This window comes from Maniola jurtina, chromosome 5 (assembly GCF_905333055.1).
Source record: "Maniola jurtina chromosome 5, ilManJurt1.1, whole genome shotgun sequence".
Taxonomy (NCBI): Eukaryota; Metazoa; Arthropoda; class Insecta; order Lepidoptera; family Nymphalidae; genus Maniola; species Maniola jurtina.
This window is the reverse complement of record NC_060033.1, coordinates 2,510,796-2,531,410: the sequence shown is the minus strand read 5'-3', so window position 1 is coordinate 2,531,410 and position 20,615 is coordinate 2,510,796. Positions and strand designations below refer to the sequence as shown.

The following is a 20,615-nucleotide window of genomic DNA, read 5'->3' as shown; positions in this document are numbered from 1 at the left end:
TCAGCGCATATTAAGAGGCTCCGGGAACTCTTACGAACGTGCGCCGGTGCCTCCCCTGCGCGACGCCCAGTGGGCTCATCCTGAAAGATGTGACGTAGGTACCTAACTACTGTCTACTCATCACTAATACCAGCTTCCCACGGTGCGTGATATTGTGGACGGAACGCTTAGCTTAAAAAAACCGACCAAGTGCGATTCAGACTCGCGCACCGAGGGTTCCGTACTCGGGTATTTTTTCCGACATTTTGCACGATAAATCAAAAACAGCTATTATGCATAAAAATAAATAAAAATCTGTGTTTAGCATGTACAGGTAAAGCCCTTTCATATGATACCCCACTATTTATGGTTATCTTACTTAAAAAATTGAAACATATTTAAATATTTTTTTAATGATGTCAAACTTCATGATGTCAACGGGAAGTATCCTATAGGTTTTCTTGGCAGACACGACGGACAGACAGACAGACAGACAACAAAGTGATCCCATATTATTATTTTAGCCTACCTCTAATTTTTTTTTTTTTTTTAATTATTATTATTTTTTTTTATTTTTTTTTTGTAATTTTTTAATATATTTTTTCCTTTCTTTTTTGTCTTTTTATATTTTTTCTCAATATTATGTATATGCAGGTAAATATATATATTTTTTTTCTTCAAATTAGTAAGTATAAATATACTTTTTTTTTTTTTTTTTCTTCTTCAGAGGTCATCCCAAATGCGGGCAAAGGCCTCCCCCCTTTTCTTCCAGTAATCTCTGTTCGCTACCAGGCGCGTCCAGAGCACTCCAAGGCCGTCGAACTCCTCCAGCTCTGCGCGCCACCGCGTGCGGGGCCTGCCACGGCGCCGCGCTATGTAGCGTGGACACCAGACTGTGCTCTCCCGCGTCCACCTGTTGTCAGATTGTCGCATTACGTGACCAGCCCATTTCCATTTCAGTTTTCTCGCTTGTCTGATAACATCGATCAACTTAGTTCGGTTCCTTAGGCATTCGTTTCTTAATTTATCTACCAGCCTCACTCCGAGAATACTCCTTTCCATTTTCCTTTGTGCTATCTTTACTTTCTTGATCTCTTCTTTATTTAGTGCCCAGGTTTGTGCTCCATAACTCAAAATTGGCAGTATACATGTGTTAAATACTTTCGATTTAGTGGACCGTGATATTTTTTTGTTTTTAAAAATGTATTTTAAGCTCCAGTACCTTTTCCACGCATTCGAAATTCTTTTATTTAGTTCGTCGCCTTGGGTAGAGCTCTTGAACGATATCGTTTTTCCTAAATACGTAAAACTATCTACTGTTTCTAGGATATCATTCTCCAGACTTATAGAGGTCGAGCAACCTGTGTTGGACATGATCTTAGTTTTACTTTTATTCATTTTTAAACCGACTTTACCACAGTGTGTATTTAGTTCGTCTAACATTGCTTGTAGGTCTTCTTCGTTGGTGCTAAATAACGCTATGTCGTCTGCGAATCTTATATTGCTCATATATCTGCCATTAATCCTTATACCTTTTTGATGCCATTTTAGCTTTCGGAAGATGTTTTCCAGAACGCAGTTGAAAAATTTTGGCGATAAGCAGTCACCTTGCTTTATTCCTCTCTCTATTTTCAGTGGTTGTCCTAACTGATCAAGTTGTATCCTTGCTGTGCTACGTTCATACATTTTTTTCAGTAGCCTTATATATTTATGCGGTATACCATCTCTCTCTAAGGCTTGCCATAGGTAACAGTGCTCTATTGAGTCGAAGGCTTTGGTAAAGTCAATGAAGGCGATGTAGAGCGGTTGTTTATACTCCTGGACCTTTTCTACCAGCTGTTGCATTGTATGTAGATGATCGTTCGTACTATAGCCCTTACGGAATCCCGCCTGCTCCACCGGTTGTTGTGAATCTAAGATTGGTGTTAAGCGTGACAGTAGTACTTTTGCGAAGATCTTGTAAATGTTGCTGGTCAGAGTTATGGGGCGATAGTTGTTGACGTCGTTAATACTTCCTTTTTTAAATAATAGTGTAATTGTAGAGTTCAGCCATTCATCAGGGACAGTTTCTTGCTCAAGGATATCATTAAAAAGATTCGTTAACACCGTACTCAGCTGATTAATGCCAATTTTTAACAGTTCACATGGTAATCCTTCAGGACCTCCTGACTTATGATTTTTTAAAGTGCTTATAGCTTTCTCTACCTCTCTTGTGAGGAAAGGAGGAATTTGGTCAGCGTCTCCAATTGATGGCATCAGGGCCGTTCTCTGGTCTTGTGACATTCGGCTTCTATAGAGTTCAGAGTAGAAGACAGTGGCTTCCCTTACTATGTCCTTTCGGGCCCGTAGAGCCTTATTGTTAGATTTGGTTCTTTGTTCCAGGAAGGGGATCCACTTTTTTCCCAAACTAAGATGCCTTTCTAGACGGGCTATTGAAATGTTGGTTTTCGTAAATATTTCTATATTACTATTCTCTTCTGTTCTCATATCTCTTCTGATAAGTTTTTTAACAGTTTTATTTAATAAGCGGAGTCGCTCATTTTCTATATCGGACCTGTTTGTAACTGAATTAAGTAGAGCCCTTTCATTTATTTTAAGGATAGTTTCTGGTGAAAAATTTGATGTTTTAGTGACAGAGTGAGTTAGGTGTTTTTTTGCTGATTCTTTTATGTAGTTTAAAATTTTAGTGTATTTTCCTTGAATGGTTAGGTTACTCTGAAATACATTTTCCTCTGACGCTTGCAGCTCTGCCTGGTATAGTTGGTTTTTGATTTTATTATTATACATATTAATTGATTTTTCATTGTTACAGAAGTCCCTTCTTGCTCTATTATTTATTTTCATTTTGCATCGAACTATCCGGTGTTCGGTATAGAAATTGAATTTGTTTATTATCCCTACATCATGATATCTGGAAACTTGTCTAGCAATTACAAAGTCTATTTCTGATTTGGTGATAGAGTCTGGCGATAACCAGGTCCATTTTCGGTTAGCTCTTTTCTTAAAAAATGTATTTAGAATTTTCAGGTTATGTTCTATGCAAAAATCTATTAATCGTTGGCCATTCATATTTCTCTTATCAGTGGAGTATTGACCTATAACTGAGTGCTCGAATTCTTTCCTCTTCCCAATTCTCGCATTAAAGTCGCCTATGATCATCAAGTTAGCTTTATTTAAATCAAGTTCTTTCGCAATAGTCCCTAGTTTATCATAGAAGTTGTTACACTCTTCACTAGAAGCTTGTTCCGTAGGAGCATATACCTGGATTAATTCAAGGTTCTCCTTACTTGAAATTTTGAATGTTAGAGTTGCTATTCTCTCTGAGATTCCTCTAAACTGAACAATATTCTTTTTCCATCTTTTGTGAACACAGAAACCAACACCATAAAGTCCTTTCGTTTCACCAAAGTGGTAGAGTATATATTCTCCATATTCAGTGATATCTTCGCCAAATCTTCTAGTCTCACATAGTCCAATGATGTCCCAGTTTATTTCGGCTAGGGCCTGGTTTAGCTCAAGTAGTCTTTCTGTACTTTGTAGAGTTCTCGTATTAAGGGTTAAGATGTTTAAATAATTTCCTTTTATGTGTTTGTTACATATACTCTGAAGTTCGGGGGGGTGGTAGTCACTGACTCCCTCGGTGACCAGCCGTCGTGGGAGGTTACAGCGGTTACTTAGATAGTTTAGTGTGTTTTTGCTTGTCTGTGCGTTAGTAGAGTCGTGGGTCGTGTGTGAGGGTTTCGTTGATTGCTATTCATTCAGGTCATCTGAAACAATCGAGGGTGTTTGAGAGATATCCTCTCTTCTTTGAACGAAGTTCGTTAAACAGCTCTGTCCTCCTAATGTTATTTTATTTTTTTGGCTATCCTGTGCTTAGTTATTGATTCAGAGCTTGTAGATGGATTTCCGTCTGGCTGGGGTGGCGAACTTTCAAGCTCTCTCTTTTTAGACTTTTGATTTTTCCTAAAGTCCTCTATTTTTTTGCTGCTGCTGCCGCCCTCTTTTATTATTATTTTATCGTATTTTAGATATGCCATCTTCCCTTCGCTCCTCTCCTTCTGCACCTGCTCTTGCAAAGATTTTCTTACTTCTAAAACATGGGGCGGAAAATCCTCTTTTATGTAGATGTTGGTATTTTTAAGCTTGCTTTTATTTTTAAGAATAGCTATTTTCTTTCCATATGTTGTAAACGTGATATTAATCGGTCTTGTTTTACCTTCCGTTGGTTTTCCCATTCGTCTGACCATTTCTAGGTCATTCTTATCATACTTTAATCCCATATTGTTGATAGTAGTTAAAACTTTTCCTTCCAAGGCTTCATATGAGTTTTCCCCCTCTTCTATCCCAAAAAATATCACATTTCTTGCTCTTATCTGTTTTCCATTAGTGCAATCCTCTTCTCATGATTTTCATTTGTCTGTTTAATTGTTTCAATTTCTTTCTGAATAAATATAAATTTTTGGTCTATATTCTCATTTATTTTCGAAGTGATTCGTTCCTCTTGGTTGGTAAGGGTGATATTCATATCGCTTCTAATTTTAATTCTTAGTTCGTGCAGAATTTTTTCTAAGTCTGAACCCATGTTTATAAGTAAGCTATATACGGCCAAACTTTCGTATTCTTTATCGATGACCTAGCTAGCGACAACTAGTGGTACACTTAATTATTACGACAATGTTAACGGAACTCAAGATATAGACTTTGCTTGTTAGTGACTGCTAGCGACACCTCGCGGTACAGTTAATTATTACGACAATGTTAACGGAACTCAAGATACAGGCTTCGCTTGTTAGTACAGTCACTATCATATAGATGGCACTATTTGGTGCTGACAAATGACGTTTGAGATATATTAACAGATGACGTTATTTTTACACTTAACCGTTGCTTTAAAATGTCAATTATTATTTCGTTGTTATTCTATTTTGTAATGCTATTTTATTTACATCGCGTTTGTTATCACACACTTCGCAATAATTATATTCGTTACACTTTTAGTTGTTGTTTAAACACTTATATTTGTTAAATAACTGCAGATTTATGGGGTTTTAAAATTTTATCACTCTCCAACAGATTATTTGTAATAATTTCTTTATTTTCACTATTTGCACTGAGATAACACTTCCACCTCTAAATCACACTATTTAGAAACTTAATGTAACTTTTAATCTGAAGAAAATGCACTATTTATATTTATTTTCTCGATTGTTTACGGAGCTGACCGTGAACTGTGCGATAACATACATAGTACATAAATAATATAGGATCCCATAAGGGTTCCGTTTTTCCATTTGAGGTACGGAACCCTAAAAATTGATGTTTTCCGAACGAAAATTTTCCTACAGAAAAAAGTAGTCTTTGAAAATGTTTGGTATTAAAATTGGTTAAATATAATATATCAATCAATTTTAACACCAAAAATGGTTCTTGCTCTAAACTACGTATGTATAGAAAGCGCCCTAGGAAAACTTCTCTTAATTGGAATAGATGCTTAATAAGTAATAAGTGTTGATTAAGTTTTCTTAGTGGACACAGTAGGTATAATAATTATTATGAAAACGAAACAGCTGAACCGTTTCATTGTCATCTTGTCCTGAATTACAAAATAAGCACCTTAGGGAAAATAAAGTAATGAAGTACTATCGCTCCGTGACGAAGTGGCCGTATGATGTTTTGACATTTTATCTTCCCTGTGCCTTTATTGTGCCTCTTCAGCTTAATGAAATGAGGCTTGCTCTAATGGACTAAGAGCCCGTGAGGGCCAGACCTTCGTTATTTTATAAAAGCTGACAGTTTCTAGGCGCATTCTCCCCAACACAGGGAGGATCGATCATCGACTAGGTATAAAGTTTGAATCATGGTGACTTTAGCAGATAACAGGTAACAAAGACGTATAAAATTTTTCGTCAAAGTACCTATAAAGTCTATCTCTGTGTTGGGGATAATGCGCAGAGAAACTTTTCAGCTTTTATAAAATAACTGAGAATAATTTAAAATTATTTTAAGAATAAATGTAGAGGTTTTACGATTGTCTTTCAGAGTTACTATAACTAACATAATTATTTTATAGCATCAAAGACACATTGCATTAGAGATGCAATAGTGTTCCTCCTTCACTCTTCTGACAAAGAACATCGAGAAACCGTGAATACTGGCACACTTATGTCTTATGTGGTCGACATCCTATCTACTAGTACAAAGCCTTTCTGATATGAGCCTAAGGTGTGGAATGGCCTTTCCGGCGTCCGTGTTTCTTGCCACGTACCTAGGTAAGTATAACTTGAATGCCTACCTTCAAGGCAAGGTGAATAAGCATCTTCTAGGCAAGCACGCTCCAATAGACCTAAACCTCACTGCTCTGTTTTTTAGGCATGATTGTCGTCAAGCGCAAGCCTAACTATCTCACAATAAACAAAAGAGCATTTAAAATTTGACGTAGGTATATAACTATACATAAACAAGTGTAAATTAAAAATTTATAACACCCCCGACAAGTGAAGGTTACAGTAACTAGAAAAGAGCTGATAACTTTCAATCGGCTGAACCGATTTTCTTGGATTATAGCTAAGAACACTTTCGATCAAGCTACCTTTCAAACAAAAAAAAACTAAATTAAAATCGGTTCATTAGTTTAGGAGCTACGATGCCACAGACAGATACACAGATACACACGTCAAACTTATTACACCCCTCTTTTTGGGTCGGGGATTAAAAAGTCCTATTCAACACATTTTAAGTGACACCTTCTCTGAATATTGATTATAAAGTGAGCACAAGTCTTTCACGGAAAGCGAAACATTAAAATTCATGAATTATGGAAGTAGGCATTGCAAGTTGAGGCAAAGTTAGTTAACTATGCTAATACCCACGTCTCTGTGCTAATACAACAATGAAACTTATGCATAACTCACATACACGTAGGTATACCTACCTATATAAATGCGAAATGTGGTTGTTTGTTGGTTTGTCCTTCAAGCACGCCGCAATGGTGCAACGGATCAGCGAGATTATTTCCATGAATAAAAACCTGAAGAGTGACATAGGCTACTTTTTATCCCTGAGTTCCTAATAAATAGCTCATCATAGGTAACTCTTAAATAGGCAGGTTTTACTATAGCTAGTCAATTGAACTAATTTACAAGATAGGTTGACAGATTATAAGCTTATTTAGTTGATTAAATTTTAGGTATTCAAATGGGAATCAATGTATTATGTAAACGCATTGAATTAGAAGAAAGGTGATGCGAAATTATGTAGGTTAGGTTAAAAAATATTATTAAAACTATAACATGTAAGATTTTATCACTATTACTGTTAGTTTATAAGAGAGTCGTTCTGTAGTCTAAAGTCTTAACCTAATAAACACGTCTGTCTGCTACTTTTTCACGGCCTAACAGTTTAACCGATTCTGACAAAAGGTACAGGATTAGCTTATATCCCGGGGACGGACATAGGCTACTTTTTATCCCGGAAAATCAAACAGTTCCCAGGGATCTTTAAAAACCTAAATCCACGCGGACGAAGTCGCGGGCAGCCTCTAGTTCATTATAAAGTCAAAATCCTATGACGTTATCAGGTACAGACAAGCTCTTTTAAATCCTCCTTAATTTCTGTTTCGTGTTTTTGTTTTGTTTATCTAATCAGATCGCATTATGAATGCTAAACATTCAGATTAGCGAACAAAAGGGAAAAACAAAGATATACATTTCCTAAATAAATACGCAGAGTTCACAGATGTTTTTTGCCAAAAGCATTCATAATCGGATTTTGCTAATTAAAATTTAAAGGATACGGGAATTTACGGACAAAATTGCAAACGTAATTTCTTTGTCGCATACCTACGTAGCTATCTATGCCCCAGCCAAATGCTTGCTAAAATTATTTTGGTGACGATTTGTTGTTACTTAGTAGTGTTTGTTTTAAACGATTTAATTTACAAAAAGCCCGTGTCTTATCTACAAAATAAATCATCAACATCAACGTAGACTCAACGGTTGAGGAGCGGACTGAATTCTGAAAGGTCAGCGGTTCAAACCCCACCCGTTGCACTATTGTCGCACCCACTCCTGGCACAAGCTTTACGCTTAATTGAAGCGGAAAGGGGGGTATTAGTCATGATTAGCATGGCTAATATTTTTTTTGCAAAATAAAAAAACATGATCAACCCATCGCCGGTGCACTACTGAGCACGGGTCTCCTCTCATAATGAGACTGGTTTAGGCCAAGTCTACCACGGTGGCGGATTACCTTTGAGAATTATGGAGAACTTTCAGGCATGCGGTTTTCCTCACAATATTTTCCTTCACCGTTAAATCAAGTGATATTATTAAATTGCTTAAAACGCACATAGCACAGAAAAGTTGCCTGGAATCGAACCCTCGACCTCCGAAAAGAAGGCAGACGTCTTAACCATTAAGCTATCACCGCTAACTATAACAAATAAGTAATAAAAGTTATCTGTTTTCCAAATTAAAGATCAAAACGAATTTTTCGTGATACTTCAACTATTTATTAGTTGTAAACTTTGTAGACAAAACAAATGACTAAACTTACTCCTAAATATTTTTGGCTTCAGATGGCTAAGACCGCACTTTAAAGTACTTAATTCAAATTTCAAAGCATCGAAAACAATTTCATTAAAGCTTAAATCACTTCGCGATAGTTAATTTCTGAAGCTGAAATTCAAATAGATTAGTGTTTACCTGCCTTTATTAGCATAAGCTTTGAATTTAACAATTATTTAGTTTACACTATACACGAGTACAGGTCGGGTTTCAACATTAGAGGGCCTGTTTTACAATTGCCAGACAAAGTATATCTAACGATAAAGGTCAAAGGATATTTGGTATAATTGGCCCGCTACATGAACCACACGTGTAAATAAAAAATTTATAACACCCCCGACAAGTAAAGGTTACAGTAACTGGAAAAGAGCTGATAACTTTCAAACGGCTGAACCGATTTTCTTGGATTATAGCTCAGAACACTCTCGATCAAGCCACCTTTCAAACAAAAAACTAAGTTAAAATCGGTTTATTAGTTTAGGAGCTACGATGCCACAGACAGATAACCAGATACACAGATACAGACATCAAACTTATAATGACACCCCTCTTTTTGGGTCGGGGGTTAAAATAGTTTAAAAAAAAAGATGATATTGTAACCTTTCTGTGTGATAAATATTTGATTCAAAATCGATGGAAGAAAAAAGTTATTAAACATTAGAAAGAGTGTAAATCAAAAGGGTTTTCTTTCATGGTACAAAAAATATTTAAATTTTTCGTTATTTGCGTAAGCTATTGAGCTATATCAGTTACTAGCTGACGCCCGCGACTTCGTCCGCGTGGATTTAGGTTTTTCGAAATCCCGTGGGAACTCTTTGGTTTTCCAGGATGAAAAGTAGCCTATGTGCTAATCCAGGATATTATCTATCTCCATTCCGAATTTCAGCCAAATCCGTCCAGTGGTTTTTGCGTGAAGGAGTAACAAATACACATACACACACACACACACACACACACACACATACAAACTTTCGCCTTTATAATATTAGTGTGATTCTGGTTCTCCTACGTCTCTTCATTAATGTAGATTAATATTGGCACGACGTAATTTAAATCATGCCTAAGGCATAGCAAAATAATATTGAAATTAAACTCAATCATTCGAGTATTTGAGAAGAAAATCGATACTGTTTTCCGACATTGGTTTCGCATTAGATTATCCGTTAGCGGATACATACAGGAAAATATTGTAATTTATCTTATTTCTTTGCTTTTCTGTATACTTAACTAAAAGGAAAATCAGTTTTGAAATATAATACCAACTTACTAAATATACCTAAATGTGATATTAAACCAACAGATACCTACGCGTTAGTTTCTTCTTTGATAGAAGCTTATAATTTTATTTCATTTTTCGACATTCATGATTTCTAGGAGATAAAACATGTTCAAAGAGATCGATTTCTAATTACTACAGTTGGAACATATGGTACAACGATATTATACTCATAGAGTATTAAATTGGTCTAAGACTCACATTACACAGAAATCCTGTCCACTGTCATCCAGAGCTCTTTTTACTCGTCATATCTGATCACATCGAGATGCACGTTTAAAGTATGTTCCAACCTTAATATTCGCAAACATAAAACGAAGATAAATAAAGATTTATTTACCTATTTTCTTTGACCGCCTCAAGCAATAGCTATCATCCATTTTCCATTTGATCTATCTTTCTCTCTCCAATTGTGTTAAAAAGAGAACAATCTAACAATCAACGATTTAATTCGGATTTCACGCAATCCGAAAATGTTACTCTCCAATTCATCAATTGAGAGTTTGCAAACTTTTCGAATATTTGAAACATGGAGTCGAATGGCTTAATTGAATAAACTCGGCCCATTTATTTGTTTTGAGAGGTTCGACCTTTTTCTGTTAGATAGGAGTAATTTAACTTGTATTGGTTTTCGATGTAAATCTAGATACGTAATTTTTAATTTCTTACTTTTAGGTTTCAATTAAATGCCTAATAGTAAAAGTCCTCTTGATTTTTAAAACCTAAATCCACGCGGACGAAGTCGCGGGCATTATCTATAATATTAGAAACATATTTTTAAAGCGATTCGATAAAATATTCCGAACAAAGAATATTTTAATATTTAAGTGGAAAATAATTCGGAAAAGATTAAGCAAACGAATTTCTTGAAAACGCCTGACTCAGGCGCTCTAAGGTAGGTATAAAGATATCCGAAAACTTTGAAAAACTTTTCCACGAAAAATTGCCGCTCATTGAGAGGTGTTTGACCGTAGTCAAAATACACCTAATATTTGTGTAAAGTTTGTGAAAGCCTGATGAAAGCACGAACGCTAACGATCAGTTAGCTTTATGGTTTGAAGGTTAAGTTTTAAGGGCAATTTGCTTATAGTGTAAACATAACTTTTGCAAGTTTGGGAGAAGTTTGCTACATGAAACCGATACTTATAATAACATATACTATAATAAAGTAGTATATAGTATAAATTAGAAAATAACCTTATCGCTAAAACATTCAAGTAGTATAATTATGAATGAGAAAGTGTATCAGTCTGTTTGTCTGTTAACTTTTCACAGCGCATACGCTTAACCGATTTTGAGGTTGCATCCCGGAGATGGACTAGGCTACTTTTATTCCAGAAAATCCACTCTAGTTTTCAAAAATCATAGTATAGGTAGCCCGGTAATCTAACTTAACCTAACAACTAACAAGCCAATAGATTATGTATTTTTCTAAGAAATTTTGTCACACATTGGCATAGCATGGGTTTATTAAGGCGCGGATTCCTGAAAGGCCGGCAACGCATTAGCGGTTCCTCTGGGTTATCACTTCACATCGGGTGACCCGTCTACTCGTTAATTCTATTTTTTTTAAATAGTCAGCGTTTAACAAACGAATAGGTTCCAAAAAACACCTGCTATAGAACTGGGTAGCTTGAGTTGAAGAACTTGTTTTGTGATTTACTTTAGGTACCTACCTATGTTTTTAACCGACTTCAAAAAAGGGAGGAGGTTCTCAATTCGTCGGAATCTTTTTTTTTTGCAGTCAAAGAACAATGATCGTTTATTTTTTCAGAGCGGTCAGAAGCTCTCAGCGGGCGGCTGTCCAAGTCAGCATCAGAGCTGTCCTGCTCATCACCAATCCGGACATCCGCCCCACCGCGCGCCAGGTCTGCTCATCACCACACGCCGCTCTCCGTCGTACACCGGACGCAACACTTCTTTAATAACTTAAAGGTAGCTATCATCATACCTACCCACTAACTCGAGCTTTATTTTTGGTCATAATCAGTTAGTACAATCATCACGTCATCCCTAATTAGGTACTATAAACGAAAATAGGTATAGAAGGTGAGATGAGATGCTGGATTCAATAAATTTTGCACGCCATGTTTGGCAGTTTATACGATTTTTCCTCATTTTTAAGACCAATGTAAATACAACACACATTCATGTACCATATTCTAACAAAATAAACGATTTTAACGCCACAAGGTAGGAAAATGTGACTGATCATAATCATTAGGTAGATGTCATTGCCTACCATAGTCAATAATCATCACTAGTTTCTACTAACTCATCGGGTCACTAAATGAAATAGGAAGGTACACCCTGTTTTCCCGAGATAAAAAGCGTACTTACTCTACTTAGGTATATTCTCTGTAAATAAAATGTAGTAGCGTTATTTTTACGTTTGTTCTGCTATTTTCTCATCTTACAATGTGAAGACAAAGTTGCAAAAAACCTTACAGTTACTTAACAAACAAAAAGTCGTAAATTATTTTGTAGATACGACAGAATAAAAAATCGGCCTTCAAACTTTTCTCGTTAACATTGTTTATATCTCAAGTTTTTTTCGTTGGTTATATTATGCACAGTAAGATTCGTTCTACATCAATGGTTGTATGGCACTAATCAGAGACCAGAGTCACTCAGTGGGCTATGGAGAGAGCTCAGAGTTAGGTACTCTACGCGATCAAATCAGAAATGAGAAGATCCGTGGGCGGACCACAACATCCGACATAGATCAGCAGGCTGCGAAGCTGAAGTGGCAATGGGTGGGGCACATAGTTCTAAAAACCGATAAACGTCCCAAGGTTCTGGAATGACAACTTCGCACTAGAAAGCCCAGCGTTGGTAAAACTCCTTCCCTAGATGGCCAGACGACATGAAACGAGTCACAGAGAGTACCTGTGTGCAGGTGGAGCAAGACCGTGGCTTGTGGAAGTCCTATGTCCAGCAGTAGACGCTTATGGATTGTTGATGATAATGCCAGTAATAATATACTTAGGTGCATCGCATACCTGCAAAGTGGAGTGAAGTCAAAGTGTAGCGTGTTTTCTGATAACAACTCAAACTTTGCCTTCGATCCCAACATCTATCGCTTCTTTGAACTATGTGCTCCGCCCATTGTCACTTCAGCTTGGTAGTAGGCAAAGCCTGGCTAAATACATTGTAGGGTTAAAAGGTACCTACAGTATTAAGAGCAGCGTTTCATGATGATCGTTAAAACGGATCAAGGCATGAAGAAAGCTATTTATAGCCGTTATAATAACATAATCCTCTTGGCGTTAAAGAAAATAGATTAAAGCTTGCCACCCACTTGCCAAAACGGTGCTATACTATAAATACAATTTATTTGTCTCGTACGAAGGTTTATAGGAATTATTATCAGCAGACTAGAGACCGCCCGCGACTTTGCTAGCCGAAACTATAAATCCTCTTTATTCCCAATCTAGTGGGAATTTCGGTGGGAAATCGGCGTGATGATGGTAGCTAGAGCTACAGGGTACAGTGACAACAGTGGTATGGGGTACCAAACCGGTTTGGTAAAAGCTGTTACATAATATACAAATTCCCAAATTGCCTGTGCTTGGAATTGAATACGAGACCAGAGCTTTGCTACTTGAAACATTACATAGATAGATAGATAGAAGTCTTTATTGGACACAAAAACATGTAAACGAACAACACTGAAGGAAGAAAACAGAAAAAACAATTGAGTGCAAAAGTGGCCTAATTGCTTAGATCAATCTCTACCAGGCATTACATTATTTTAGGATCGGTATTAAGAAGATAATTTTTTTTATTATCATTCAAACCCGGGTATTTCATAAAAATATTTTGTTGCTAGAGTCGCTGGCATCGCAGCAAGAGTAAAGAGAGATGTCCAGCTGGGACAGTCTTCTCTCTCGCTCCCGGTCATGACAGCAGCGGCACGGACTACGCGGCAGACCAGAGCTCCGAGCACAGCACGCCAGCGACGTCGCCTCGCCGCGGGAAGAAAGGTATGGACTCTTATGAAGGAAACCCTTTTACTTTGAAGAACCCTGGTCAAGACTCGCTGGTACTGCAGCAAGAGTGAAGAGAGATATCCAGCGGGGACAGTCCTCCCTCGCTCCCGGGCATGACAGCAGCGGCACGGACTACGTGGCAGACCAGAGCTCCGAGCACAGCACGCCAGCGACGTCGCCTCGCCGCGGGAATAAAGGTAAGGAAAGGTATAAGGTATGGTAAGGTTCTTATGAAGAAAACTCTTTTTATTCTGAAGAAGACGAGTCAAGAGTTGTGAGAGCAGAAAGAGATGTCCGGCGGAGACCGTCTTCTCTCTCACTCCCGGTCATTATAGCAGCAGCACGGAGTACCCGGCTAACCAGAGCTTCGAGCATGGCACGCCTGAGATGTAAGGAATGAATTTCTTTTCTTGCCTTCTTCTGTTAGTACGTAGTCAATTGGTACGTTCCAAACTAATTTTAGAGTCTTCATAAAAGCCTTCAGTTGGCCAACATGAAAAATATGTTTGGATCTGTTGTAAATTGCAGGTTTGACATTAGTACATTGTAGTTCAATAAAAAAAGTGCTATTATAGTAAATAAAAAAAAACGTTAGCTAATATCAAGAAACTTGTGACGGGTACCTTAGGTATCTATCCACAATACCAAGTACCAATACAATCAAGTATTCTTACTTGATCTTGTTTTCGGGAGAGAAAATGCGGTTGCGAAACAAAGTCAAACCAACTTTCTTTTTCGCAACCACTGTTCATTAATTGTTACAAAAACGAAGCTTTACAAGTTTATAACAAAAAAGAAATTTGGATCATTAACAAAGTTCGCTAAATATTGAGAAACAAACCTTTCAGCTGTTAACAAAACGTGGTTTCAATTTTCAAAGCTCTGAAAACATAAAAAGTTCTTTTGTAAGATGAAGGAAACAAGTAACAATAAACCTACATTTCGAAAGGATCCTTATGAAACCTGTAATGTGCTGTTGAAAAATAATGTGTTCCAACCATGCTACCAAAGGGTATAAGGTGCCAATTTTTAACGTTTCTATTACTACAGCTTTAAGGTCGTTTTTCCTACCTACAAAGTAAAGCGCTGAAAAAAAAGGAAGCCATATAATAACGCCATATAACATGAAAAGCGATTCAGTTTTGACTCTCGTCGAAATTGGTTACGCAACGCGCATTGTTGATTTTGCTTTGTAGTAAAGAGGTGGGGACGGGGTGAGAGTTCAAGAGGTCACCATTCATATTATTTAACAAACAGTGAGAGAGTACAGACCATCAATACTACTAACGCCATCTAGTAAAGTTTTTGGCAACTATTGTTTCACAGAACAGCTCTAGATGGCGGTAATGGTTCATCCTACATTAACGGCATCTAGCGATTGGTTACGCAACGCACGTTGTAAATTTTGCTTTGTAGTACAGAGGTGGGGACGGGCTATCGGGTGAGAGTTCAAAAGGTCACCATTCATATTACCAAAACAAATATGGAGAGTTTACAGACCATTAGTACTACTAACTCCATCTACGAAAGGTTTTGGAAACTGTAGTTTTACGGAACATTTCTAGATGCCGTATGTGGTTCATCCTACATTAAACAGGGAGACGATACCGTAAACCATTAGTGGGTACGACTAACGGAATCTAGCTCAAAGTTTTGGTAACTTTAGTGTTACAGAACAGCTCTAGATGGCGTGTGTGGTTCATCATACATTAACGGCATCTAGTAAAGTGTTGTTGCATTATATCTTAGCTTTGCGGCTACGTAGTTCTGAAATACGGCTGGAAGGTGGTGATTCTCTAATCAGTAGGGTCTAACTTTGAAATGCAATCCTCTCTAAATTATTTCTAGGTTGTCTCCAAATCAACCAGTAGCTGTCCAATGTACCGACGCTGAAGCTTAGTGCGTTTCTCGGTTTGATAACGGAACTTCGCAAATCACAACTTTTCTCTCATTATACAGTCTCGACGCCGCCGATTCCACTCCGACTCGACTCACAGGAAATTCAAACGCCCAGGAGAAGAACGGGTATTTTAAAGACAATCTTAAATTTAAAGAAAGAAATCTTTACAATATAGGTAACCAAAATAGAGCTTTTTATAAAGCTTCATTTTTCCATTATTGCTAGTTAACCTAGAAAGCTTAAAAAAGTAAAAGCTTTAATCATCACGAAGGGACAACGTTTTCATAACATTATTTGATTGTGACTTTGTATTTAGCCATTCCGTAAATTAAATAAAAAAATGTAATATCATAAAAGCTCCTACGAAAAACCGTAACACGCCAACCACACCTTTACGACATTTAACGGCTGTTGTTAGAATTACTAGGATCTGATCGGCAACCCTGGCTCTTGACCGTTTTTGATTAGATTTTTGATACATTATTTTTTATACTTATGCTTCTAGCTTTCGCGTAATACCGTTAGAGTTCTATTTGATCCGACTAACCGATGTTTGGTCGAATTCGATGAATGAGATTGAAAAAAAAATTGTAAACTCTGACTTAATTAAAGGTATCGATCCACAATACTGAAGAATACTATGCAGAGAGAGAGAGAGAGAGAGAGATTGAGGAACTTTGTTGAATACGCTTACAGTAAGCTGCAAACATGGTCATAAATTAGAGCAGAAAATCGCTTTGTGCAATCTGTAATTATTCTGCAAGAGAAACTTTATAGCACAAAACTGTTCTTAATTTTTTTATATAAGTAGGTACTTAGGTACTTTATTTATCATAATTATGTAAATGTGAAAGTGTTTTGGTTTGTTAGTTTGTCCTTCTATCATACTGCAATGGAGCATCGGATAGGCGTGTTTTTTTTGTATGAATACAGTTAAAGACCTGGAAAGTGACACAGGGTACTTTTAACCAAAGAGTTCCCACGGGTATTTTAAAATTTGAAAAAATTCTAGAGCCCAGGCACGTGTTCTGAGGATTGTGACTGTGACTTCATACATCACTCTGTGTGGGCGCTAACTATAATTGAAACTATGCCTATTTAGAGCTGTTAAGGTGCATGCGACAGGTCTGCCCGCAAAATTCAAATTTCGCAATTTGAAAACTAATACGACAACGATACGGCTTATGGCATTTAAATTGCGCATATGGTAGTACCATCCTCACAGGTTTATTTAAAAATCTTTACTTGAAAGGGTAAAGGGTATCGACTAATTTATGAGTAACTCATATCAAACTCATTATTTTGACTAATTTCTTAAACTAAACACTTTCAAGTAAAGATTTTTATGTAATCCTGTAAAGATGATACTGCGATTGTCGGAATTAGAATGCCTTAAACCTACTTTGTCGTATAAGTTAATACATTGCGAAAAACCAAATTAAATTTAAATTTCGTGGGCAGGCCCGTGTCATGCACCTTAAGCAGATCGTGACGTCACCGCAGCTATTGATCGTGTCAGACGTGCTCTGAGATCTATTTGAGAGCAGATGCATTACATCATGCAGGTCAATCGACTGACCTAGACCGCGTCGCGGGCCTTTGTCATCAACTACAATGGAATATCTGTTAAACTCTGTAGAGTGTATATATACTAGCGATCCGCCCGGCTTTACACGAATAACTTGGGAGGAACTATTTCACTATATTATAATAGGTATAACTTTAACTATTTACATATTTACGCAGCGCACGCCACAGAAGCTCTCAGATGAGACGTTTTTTTCCGTCTTAATTCGCAATAATTATTATTTATCAAAATACCTGTACTTAGATGATTTTCGCAAAATGTTCGTAAATTAAAACGCGGGGTATCTGCTAGAAGGGGGGGGGAGGGGGTTATAGCTAAGAACACTCTCGATCAAGCCACCTTTCAAAAAAACTTAATTAAAATCGGTTCATTCGTTTAGGAGCTACGATGCCACAGACAGATACACAGATACACACGTCAAACTTATAACACCCCTCTTCTTGGGTCGGGGGTTAATAATCCAAACCTAACGGGAAAAAGAAGACGAAACCTATAGATGAAAACACGTTCCAATTTCATCCCCGCACATCACAATTTCACATTGAAATGAAACTCGCTTCGATAGCACATCCATGCGCTAAGGGATTCCTCGGATAGCTAGGTATAGCCGCAAATTGACAGTTTAATATTTGACTAGTACTGCAAAATCCTTATCTAAAAATCCTTTCTATGATTCTCGTACACTCTCTTAGATATCACACTAATATTATAAAGGAGAAAGTTTGTATGTGTGTGTGTGTATATGTTTGTTACTTCTTCACGCAAAAACTACTGGACGGATTGGGCTGAAATTTAGAATGGAGATAGATTATACCCTGGATTAGCACATAGGCTACTTTTTATCCCGGAAAATCAAAGAGTCCCCACGGGAATTTTAAAAAACCTAAATCCACGCGGACGAAGTCGCGGGCATCCTCTAGTAATGTATTAAAATCATCCAACGCAGTGGTGAGTGCTATAAGGTTTTATGAGTGCAATATCCCAAGTTCCATTCCGAAAAGGGGCCCATTCCATTCCCAAGAATTTTAAATTTCTTAAATTCTCAAATTATCTAAACAAAAAGGCATATTGGAATTATCTAGACTGAGGTTAAAATTATGTTAAATGTTTGTTATCCAAATAAAAAATAAAAAAATTGTCTCTGGTCTAATTTGGTGGGAAACCTAATAGTGCCGTGAAGATATCGATTAGAGGATTTCATTAAACTACTTGCATGTCTTGCCCGCTTCCTTCTTAGACTTATGTACATTCCATCCTCATAATGTGAGATTGCAGTTAAGAGCTGACTTGTCATCCGAGTAAAAAAAAAAATCGGTCAAGTGCGAGATGGACTTGCGAACGAAGGGTTCCGTAGTTCGTACCATCGTAGACTTTTTAATTTTTTTAAAATTATCATGGCGGTCATTTTGATCTTTTTATTATTTGTTGTTTTACACTGGGTTTTATGCTTGACGAGCAATCGTCATAATCATACTCAATTTTACAATATGTATGTATGTATGTGTATGTTTGTTACTTTTTATGCAAAAACCACTGCACGGATTTGACTGAAATTTAGAATGGAGATAGATTATACCCTGGGTTAACACATGGGCTACTTTTTCTCCCAGAAAATCAAAGAGTTCCCGCGGGGTTTTGTAAAAACTTATACCCACGCGAATAAAGTCGCGGGCATCAGCTGTTAGAGCATAAAAATGAAAAAATGAATGAATAAACTAGAATGCAGAAAATAAAATAGAGTTTTTCTCTCACAAAAATATAAAGGTGCTATTAAATGTGGAAAGCTGAAAATGTCGAATCAACAGTTCTATTTGGCCTACAAATAAATTCCAAAGGTCAGATGGTAATAGGTATTCAGATCATTCTTCGGAAGTGAACTTTAAAGAACTGGGTTATAACCTATAACTTATACATTACCACAGACTTTTTAATATGTGGATTGTCTTTTTAATCCCCGACCCAAAAAGAGGGGTGTTATAAATTTGACGTGTGTATCTGTGTATCTGTCTGTTGCATCGTAGCTCCTAAACTAACGAACCGATTTTATTTTAGTTTTTTTGTTTGAAAGGTGGCTTGATCGAGAGTGTTCTTAGCTATAATCCACGAAAATCGGTTCAGCCGTTTGAAAGTTATCAGCTCTTTTCTAGTTACTGTAACCTTCACTTGTCGGGGGTGTTATAAATTTTTAATTTACACTTGATTGTCTTTTTAAATGACATGATTTCAGAGCAGCTTTTTAAAATACAGTATTTGTATGTTTAAAAAACATAAAATTGCGCGCGCTATGATTGGGAAATATTAGGTTGATTTATAGAGATTTTTACTGGTAGGTGCTATAAGTGTTGACTATTTATTTGAAGTAAATTAAACCTGCCAAAGTTGTATACAAATCTCAAATCATGACTTCTTCTAAACCTTTCCGAACCCTAGTAAATGACCATTTATGTAAAAGAACGAATAGAGCCTCTAGGAAAAACAAACAGTGATATGGTTAAACAGCAAATAAAACAGTAAAAAACAGGCAATAATGTTGCGTATCATGTAAAAAGTATAAATTTCTATATTTACAATCAAAATGAGAACGATCCTGGATTTCAGCCAAGGACTTGAATTTATTAAAATTTGCCAGGAACCTTAAGCCCTACTTAAAAATTCATTATATTGCGCTACCCACTTCTTTTGATACAAGTGTAAATTAAAAATTTATAACACCCCGACAAGTGAAGGTTACAGTAACTAGAAAAGAGCTGAAAACTTTCAAACGGCTGAACCGATTTTCTTGGATTATAGCTAAGAACACTCTCGATCAAACCACCTTTCAAACAAAAAAAAAACTAAATTAAAATCGGTTCATTAGTTTAGGAGCTATGATGGCACAGACAGATACACAGATACACAATGTCAAATTTATAACACCCCTCTTTTTGGGTCGGAGGTTAAAACAAGAACAAATCTAGGTGTCTACATGAATAGTTTAATTTTTTATTTTAAAGTCAAGTAAAATTATATTCTCTATTTCTGGCACTCGAATTCGTATTTTTATTAACCCCCGACCCAAAAAGAGGGGTGTTATAAGTTTGACGTGCGTATCTGTGTATCTGTGTGTCTGTGTATCTGTGTATCTGTCTGTGGCACCGTAGCGTCTAAACTAATAAACCGATTTTAATTTAGTTTTTTTTGTTTGAAAGTTGGCTTGATCGAGAGTATTCTTAGCTATAATCCAAGAAAATCGGTTCAGCCGTTTGAAAGTTATCAGCTCTTTTCTAGTTACTGTAACCTTCACTTGTCGGGGGTGTTATAAATTTTTAATTTGTAC

General features: G+C 36.7%; 1 protein-coding gene across 2 annotated transcripts in view; it reads left to right on the top strand.

The window, feature by feature from the left end:
• The window catches only part of LOC123865444 (multiple C2 and transmembrane domain-containing protein), a 111,533-nt gene that overhangs the window by 28,942 nt on the left and 61,976 nt on the right, over window positions 1-20,615 (top strand). For both annotated transcript variants that reach the window (XM_045906470.1, XM_045906468.1), the window contains exons 3-4: window positions 11,594-11,754; window positions 13,652-13,805. In XM_045906470.1, coding sequence (XP_045762426.1) covers window positions 11,594-11,754; window positions 13,652-13,805 — 315 coding nt within the window. The remainder of the gene's footprint in view (window positions 1-11,593; window positions 11,755-13,651; window positions 13,806-20,615) is intronic.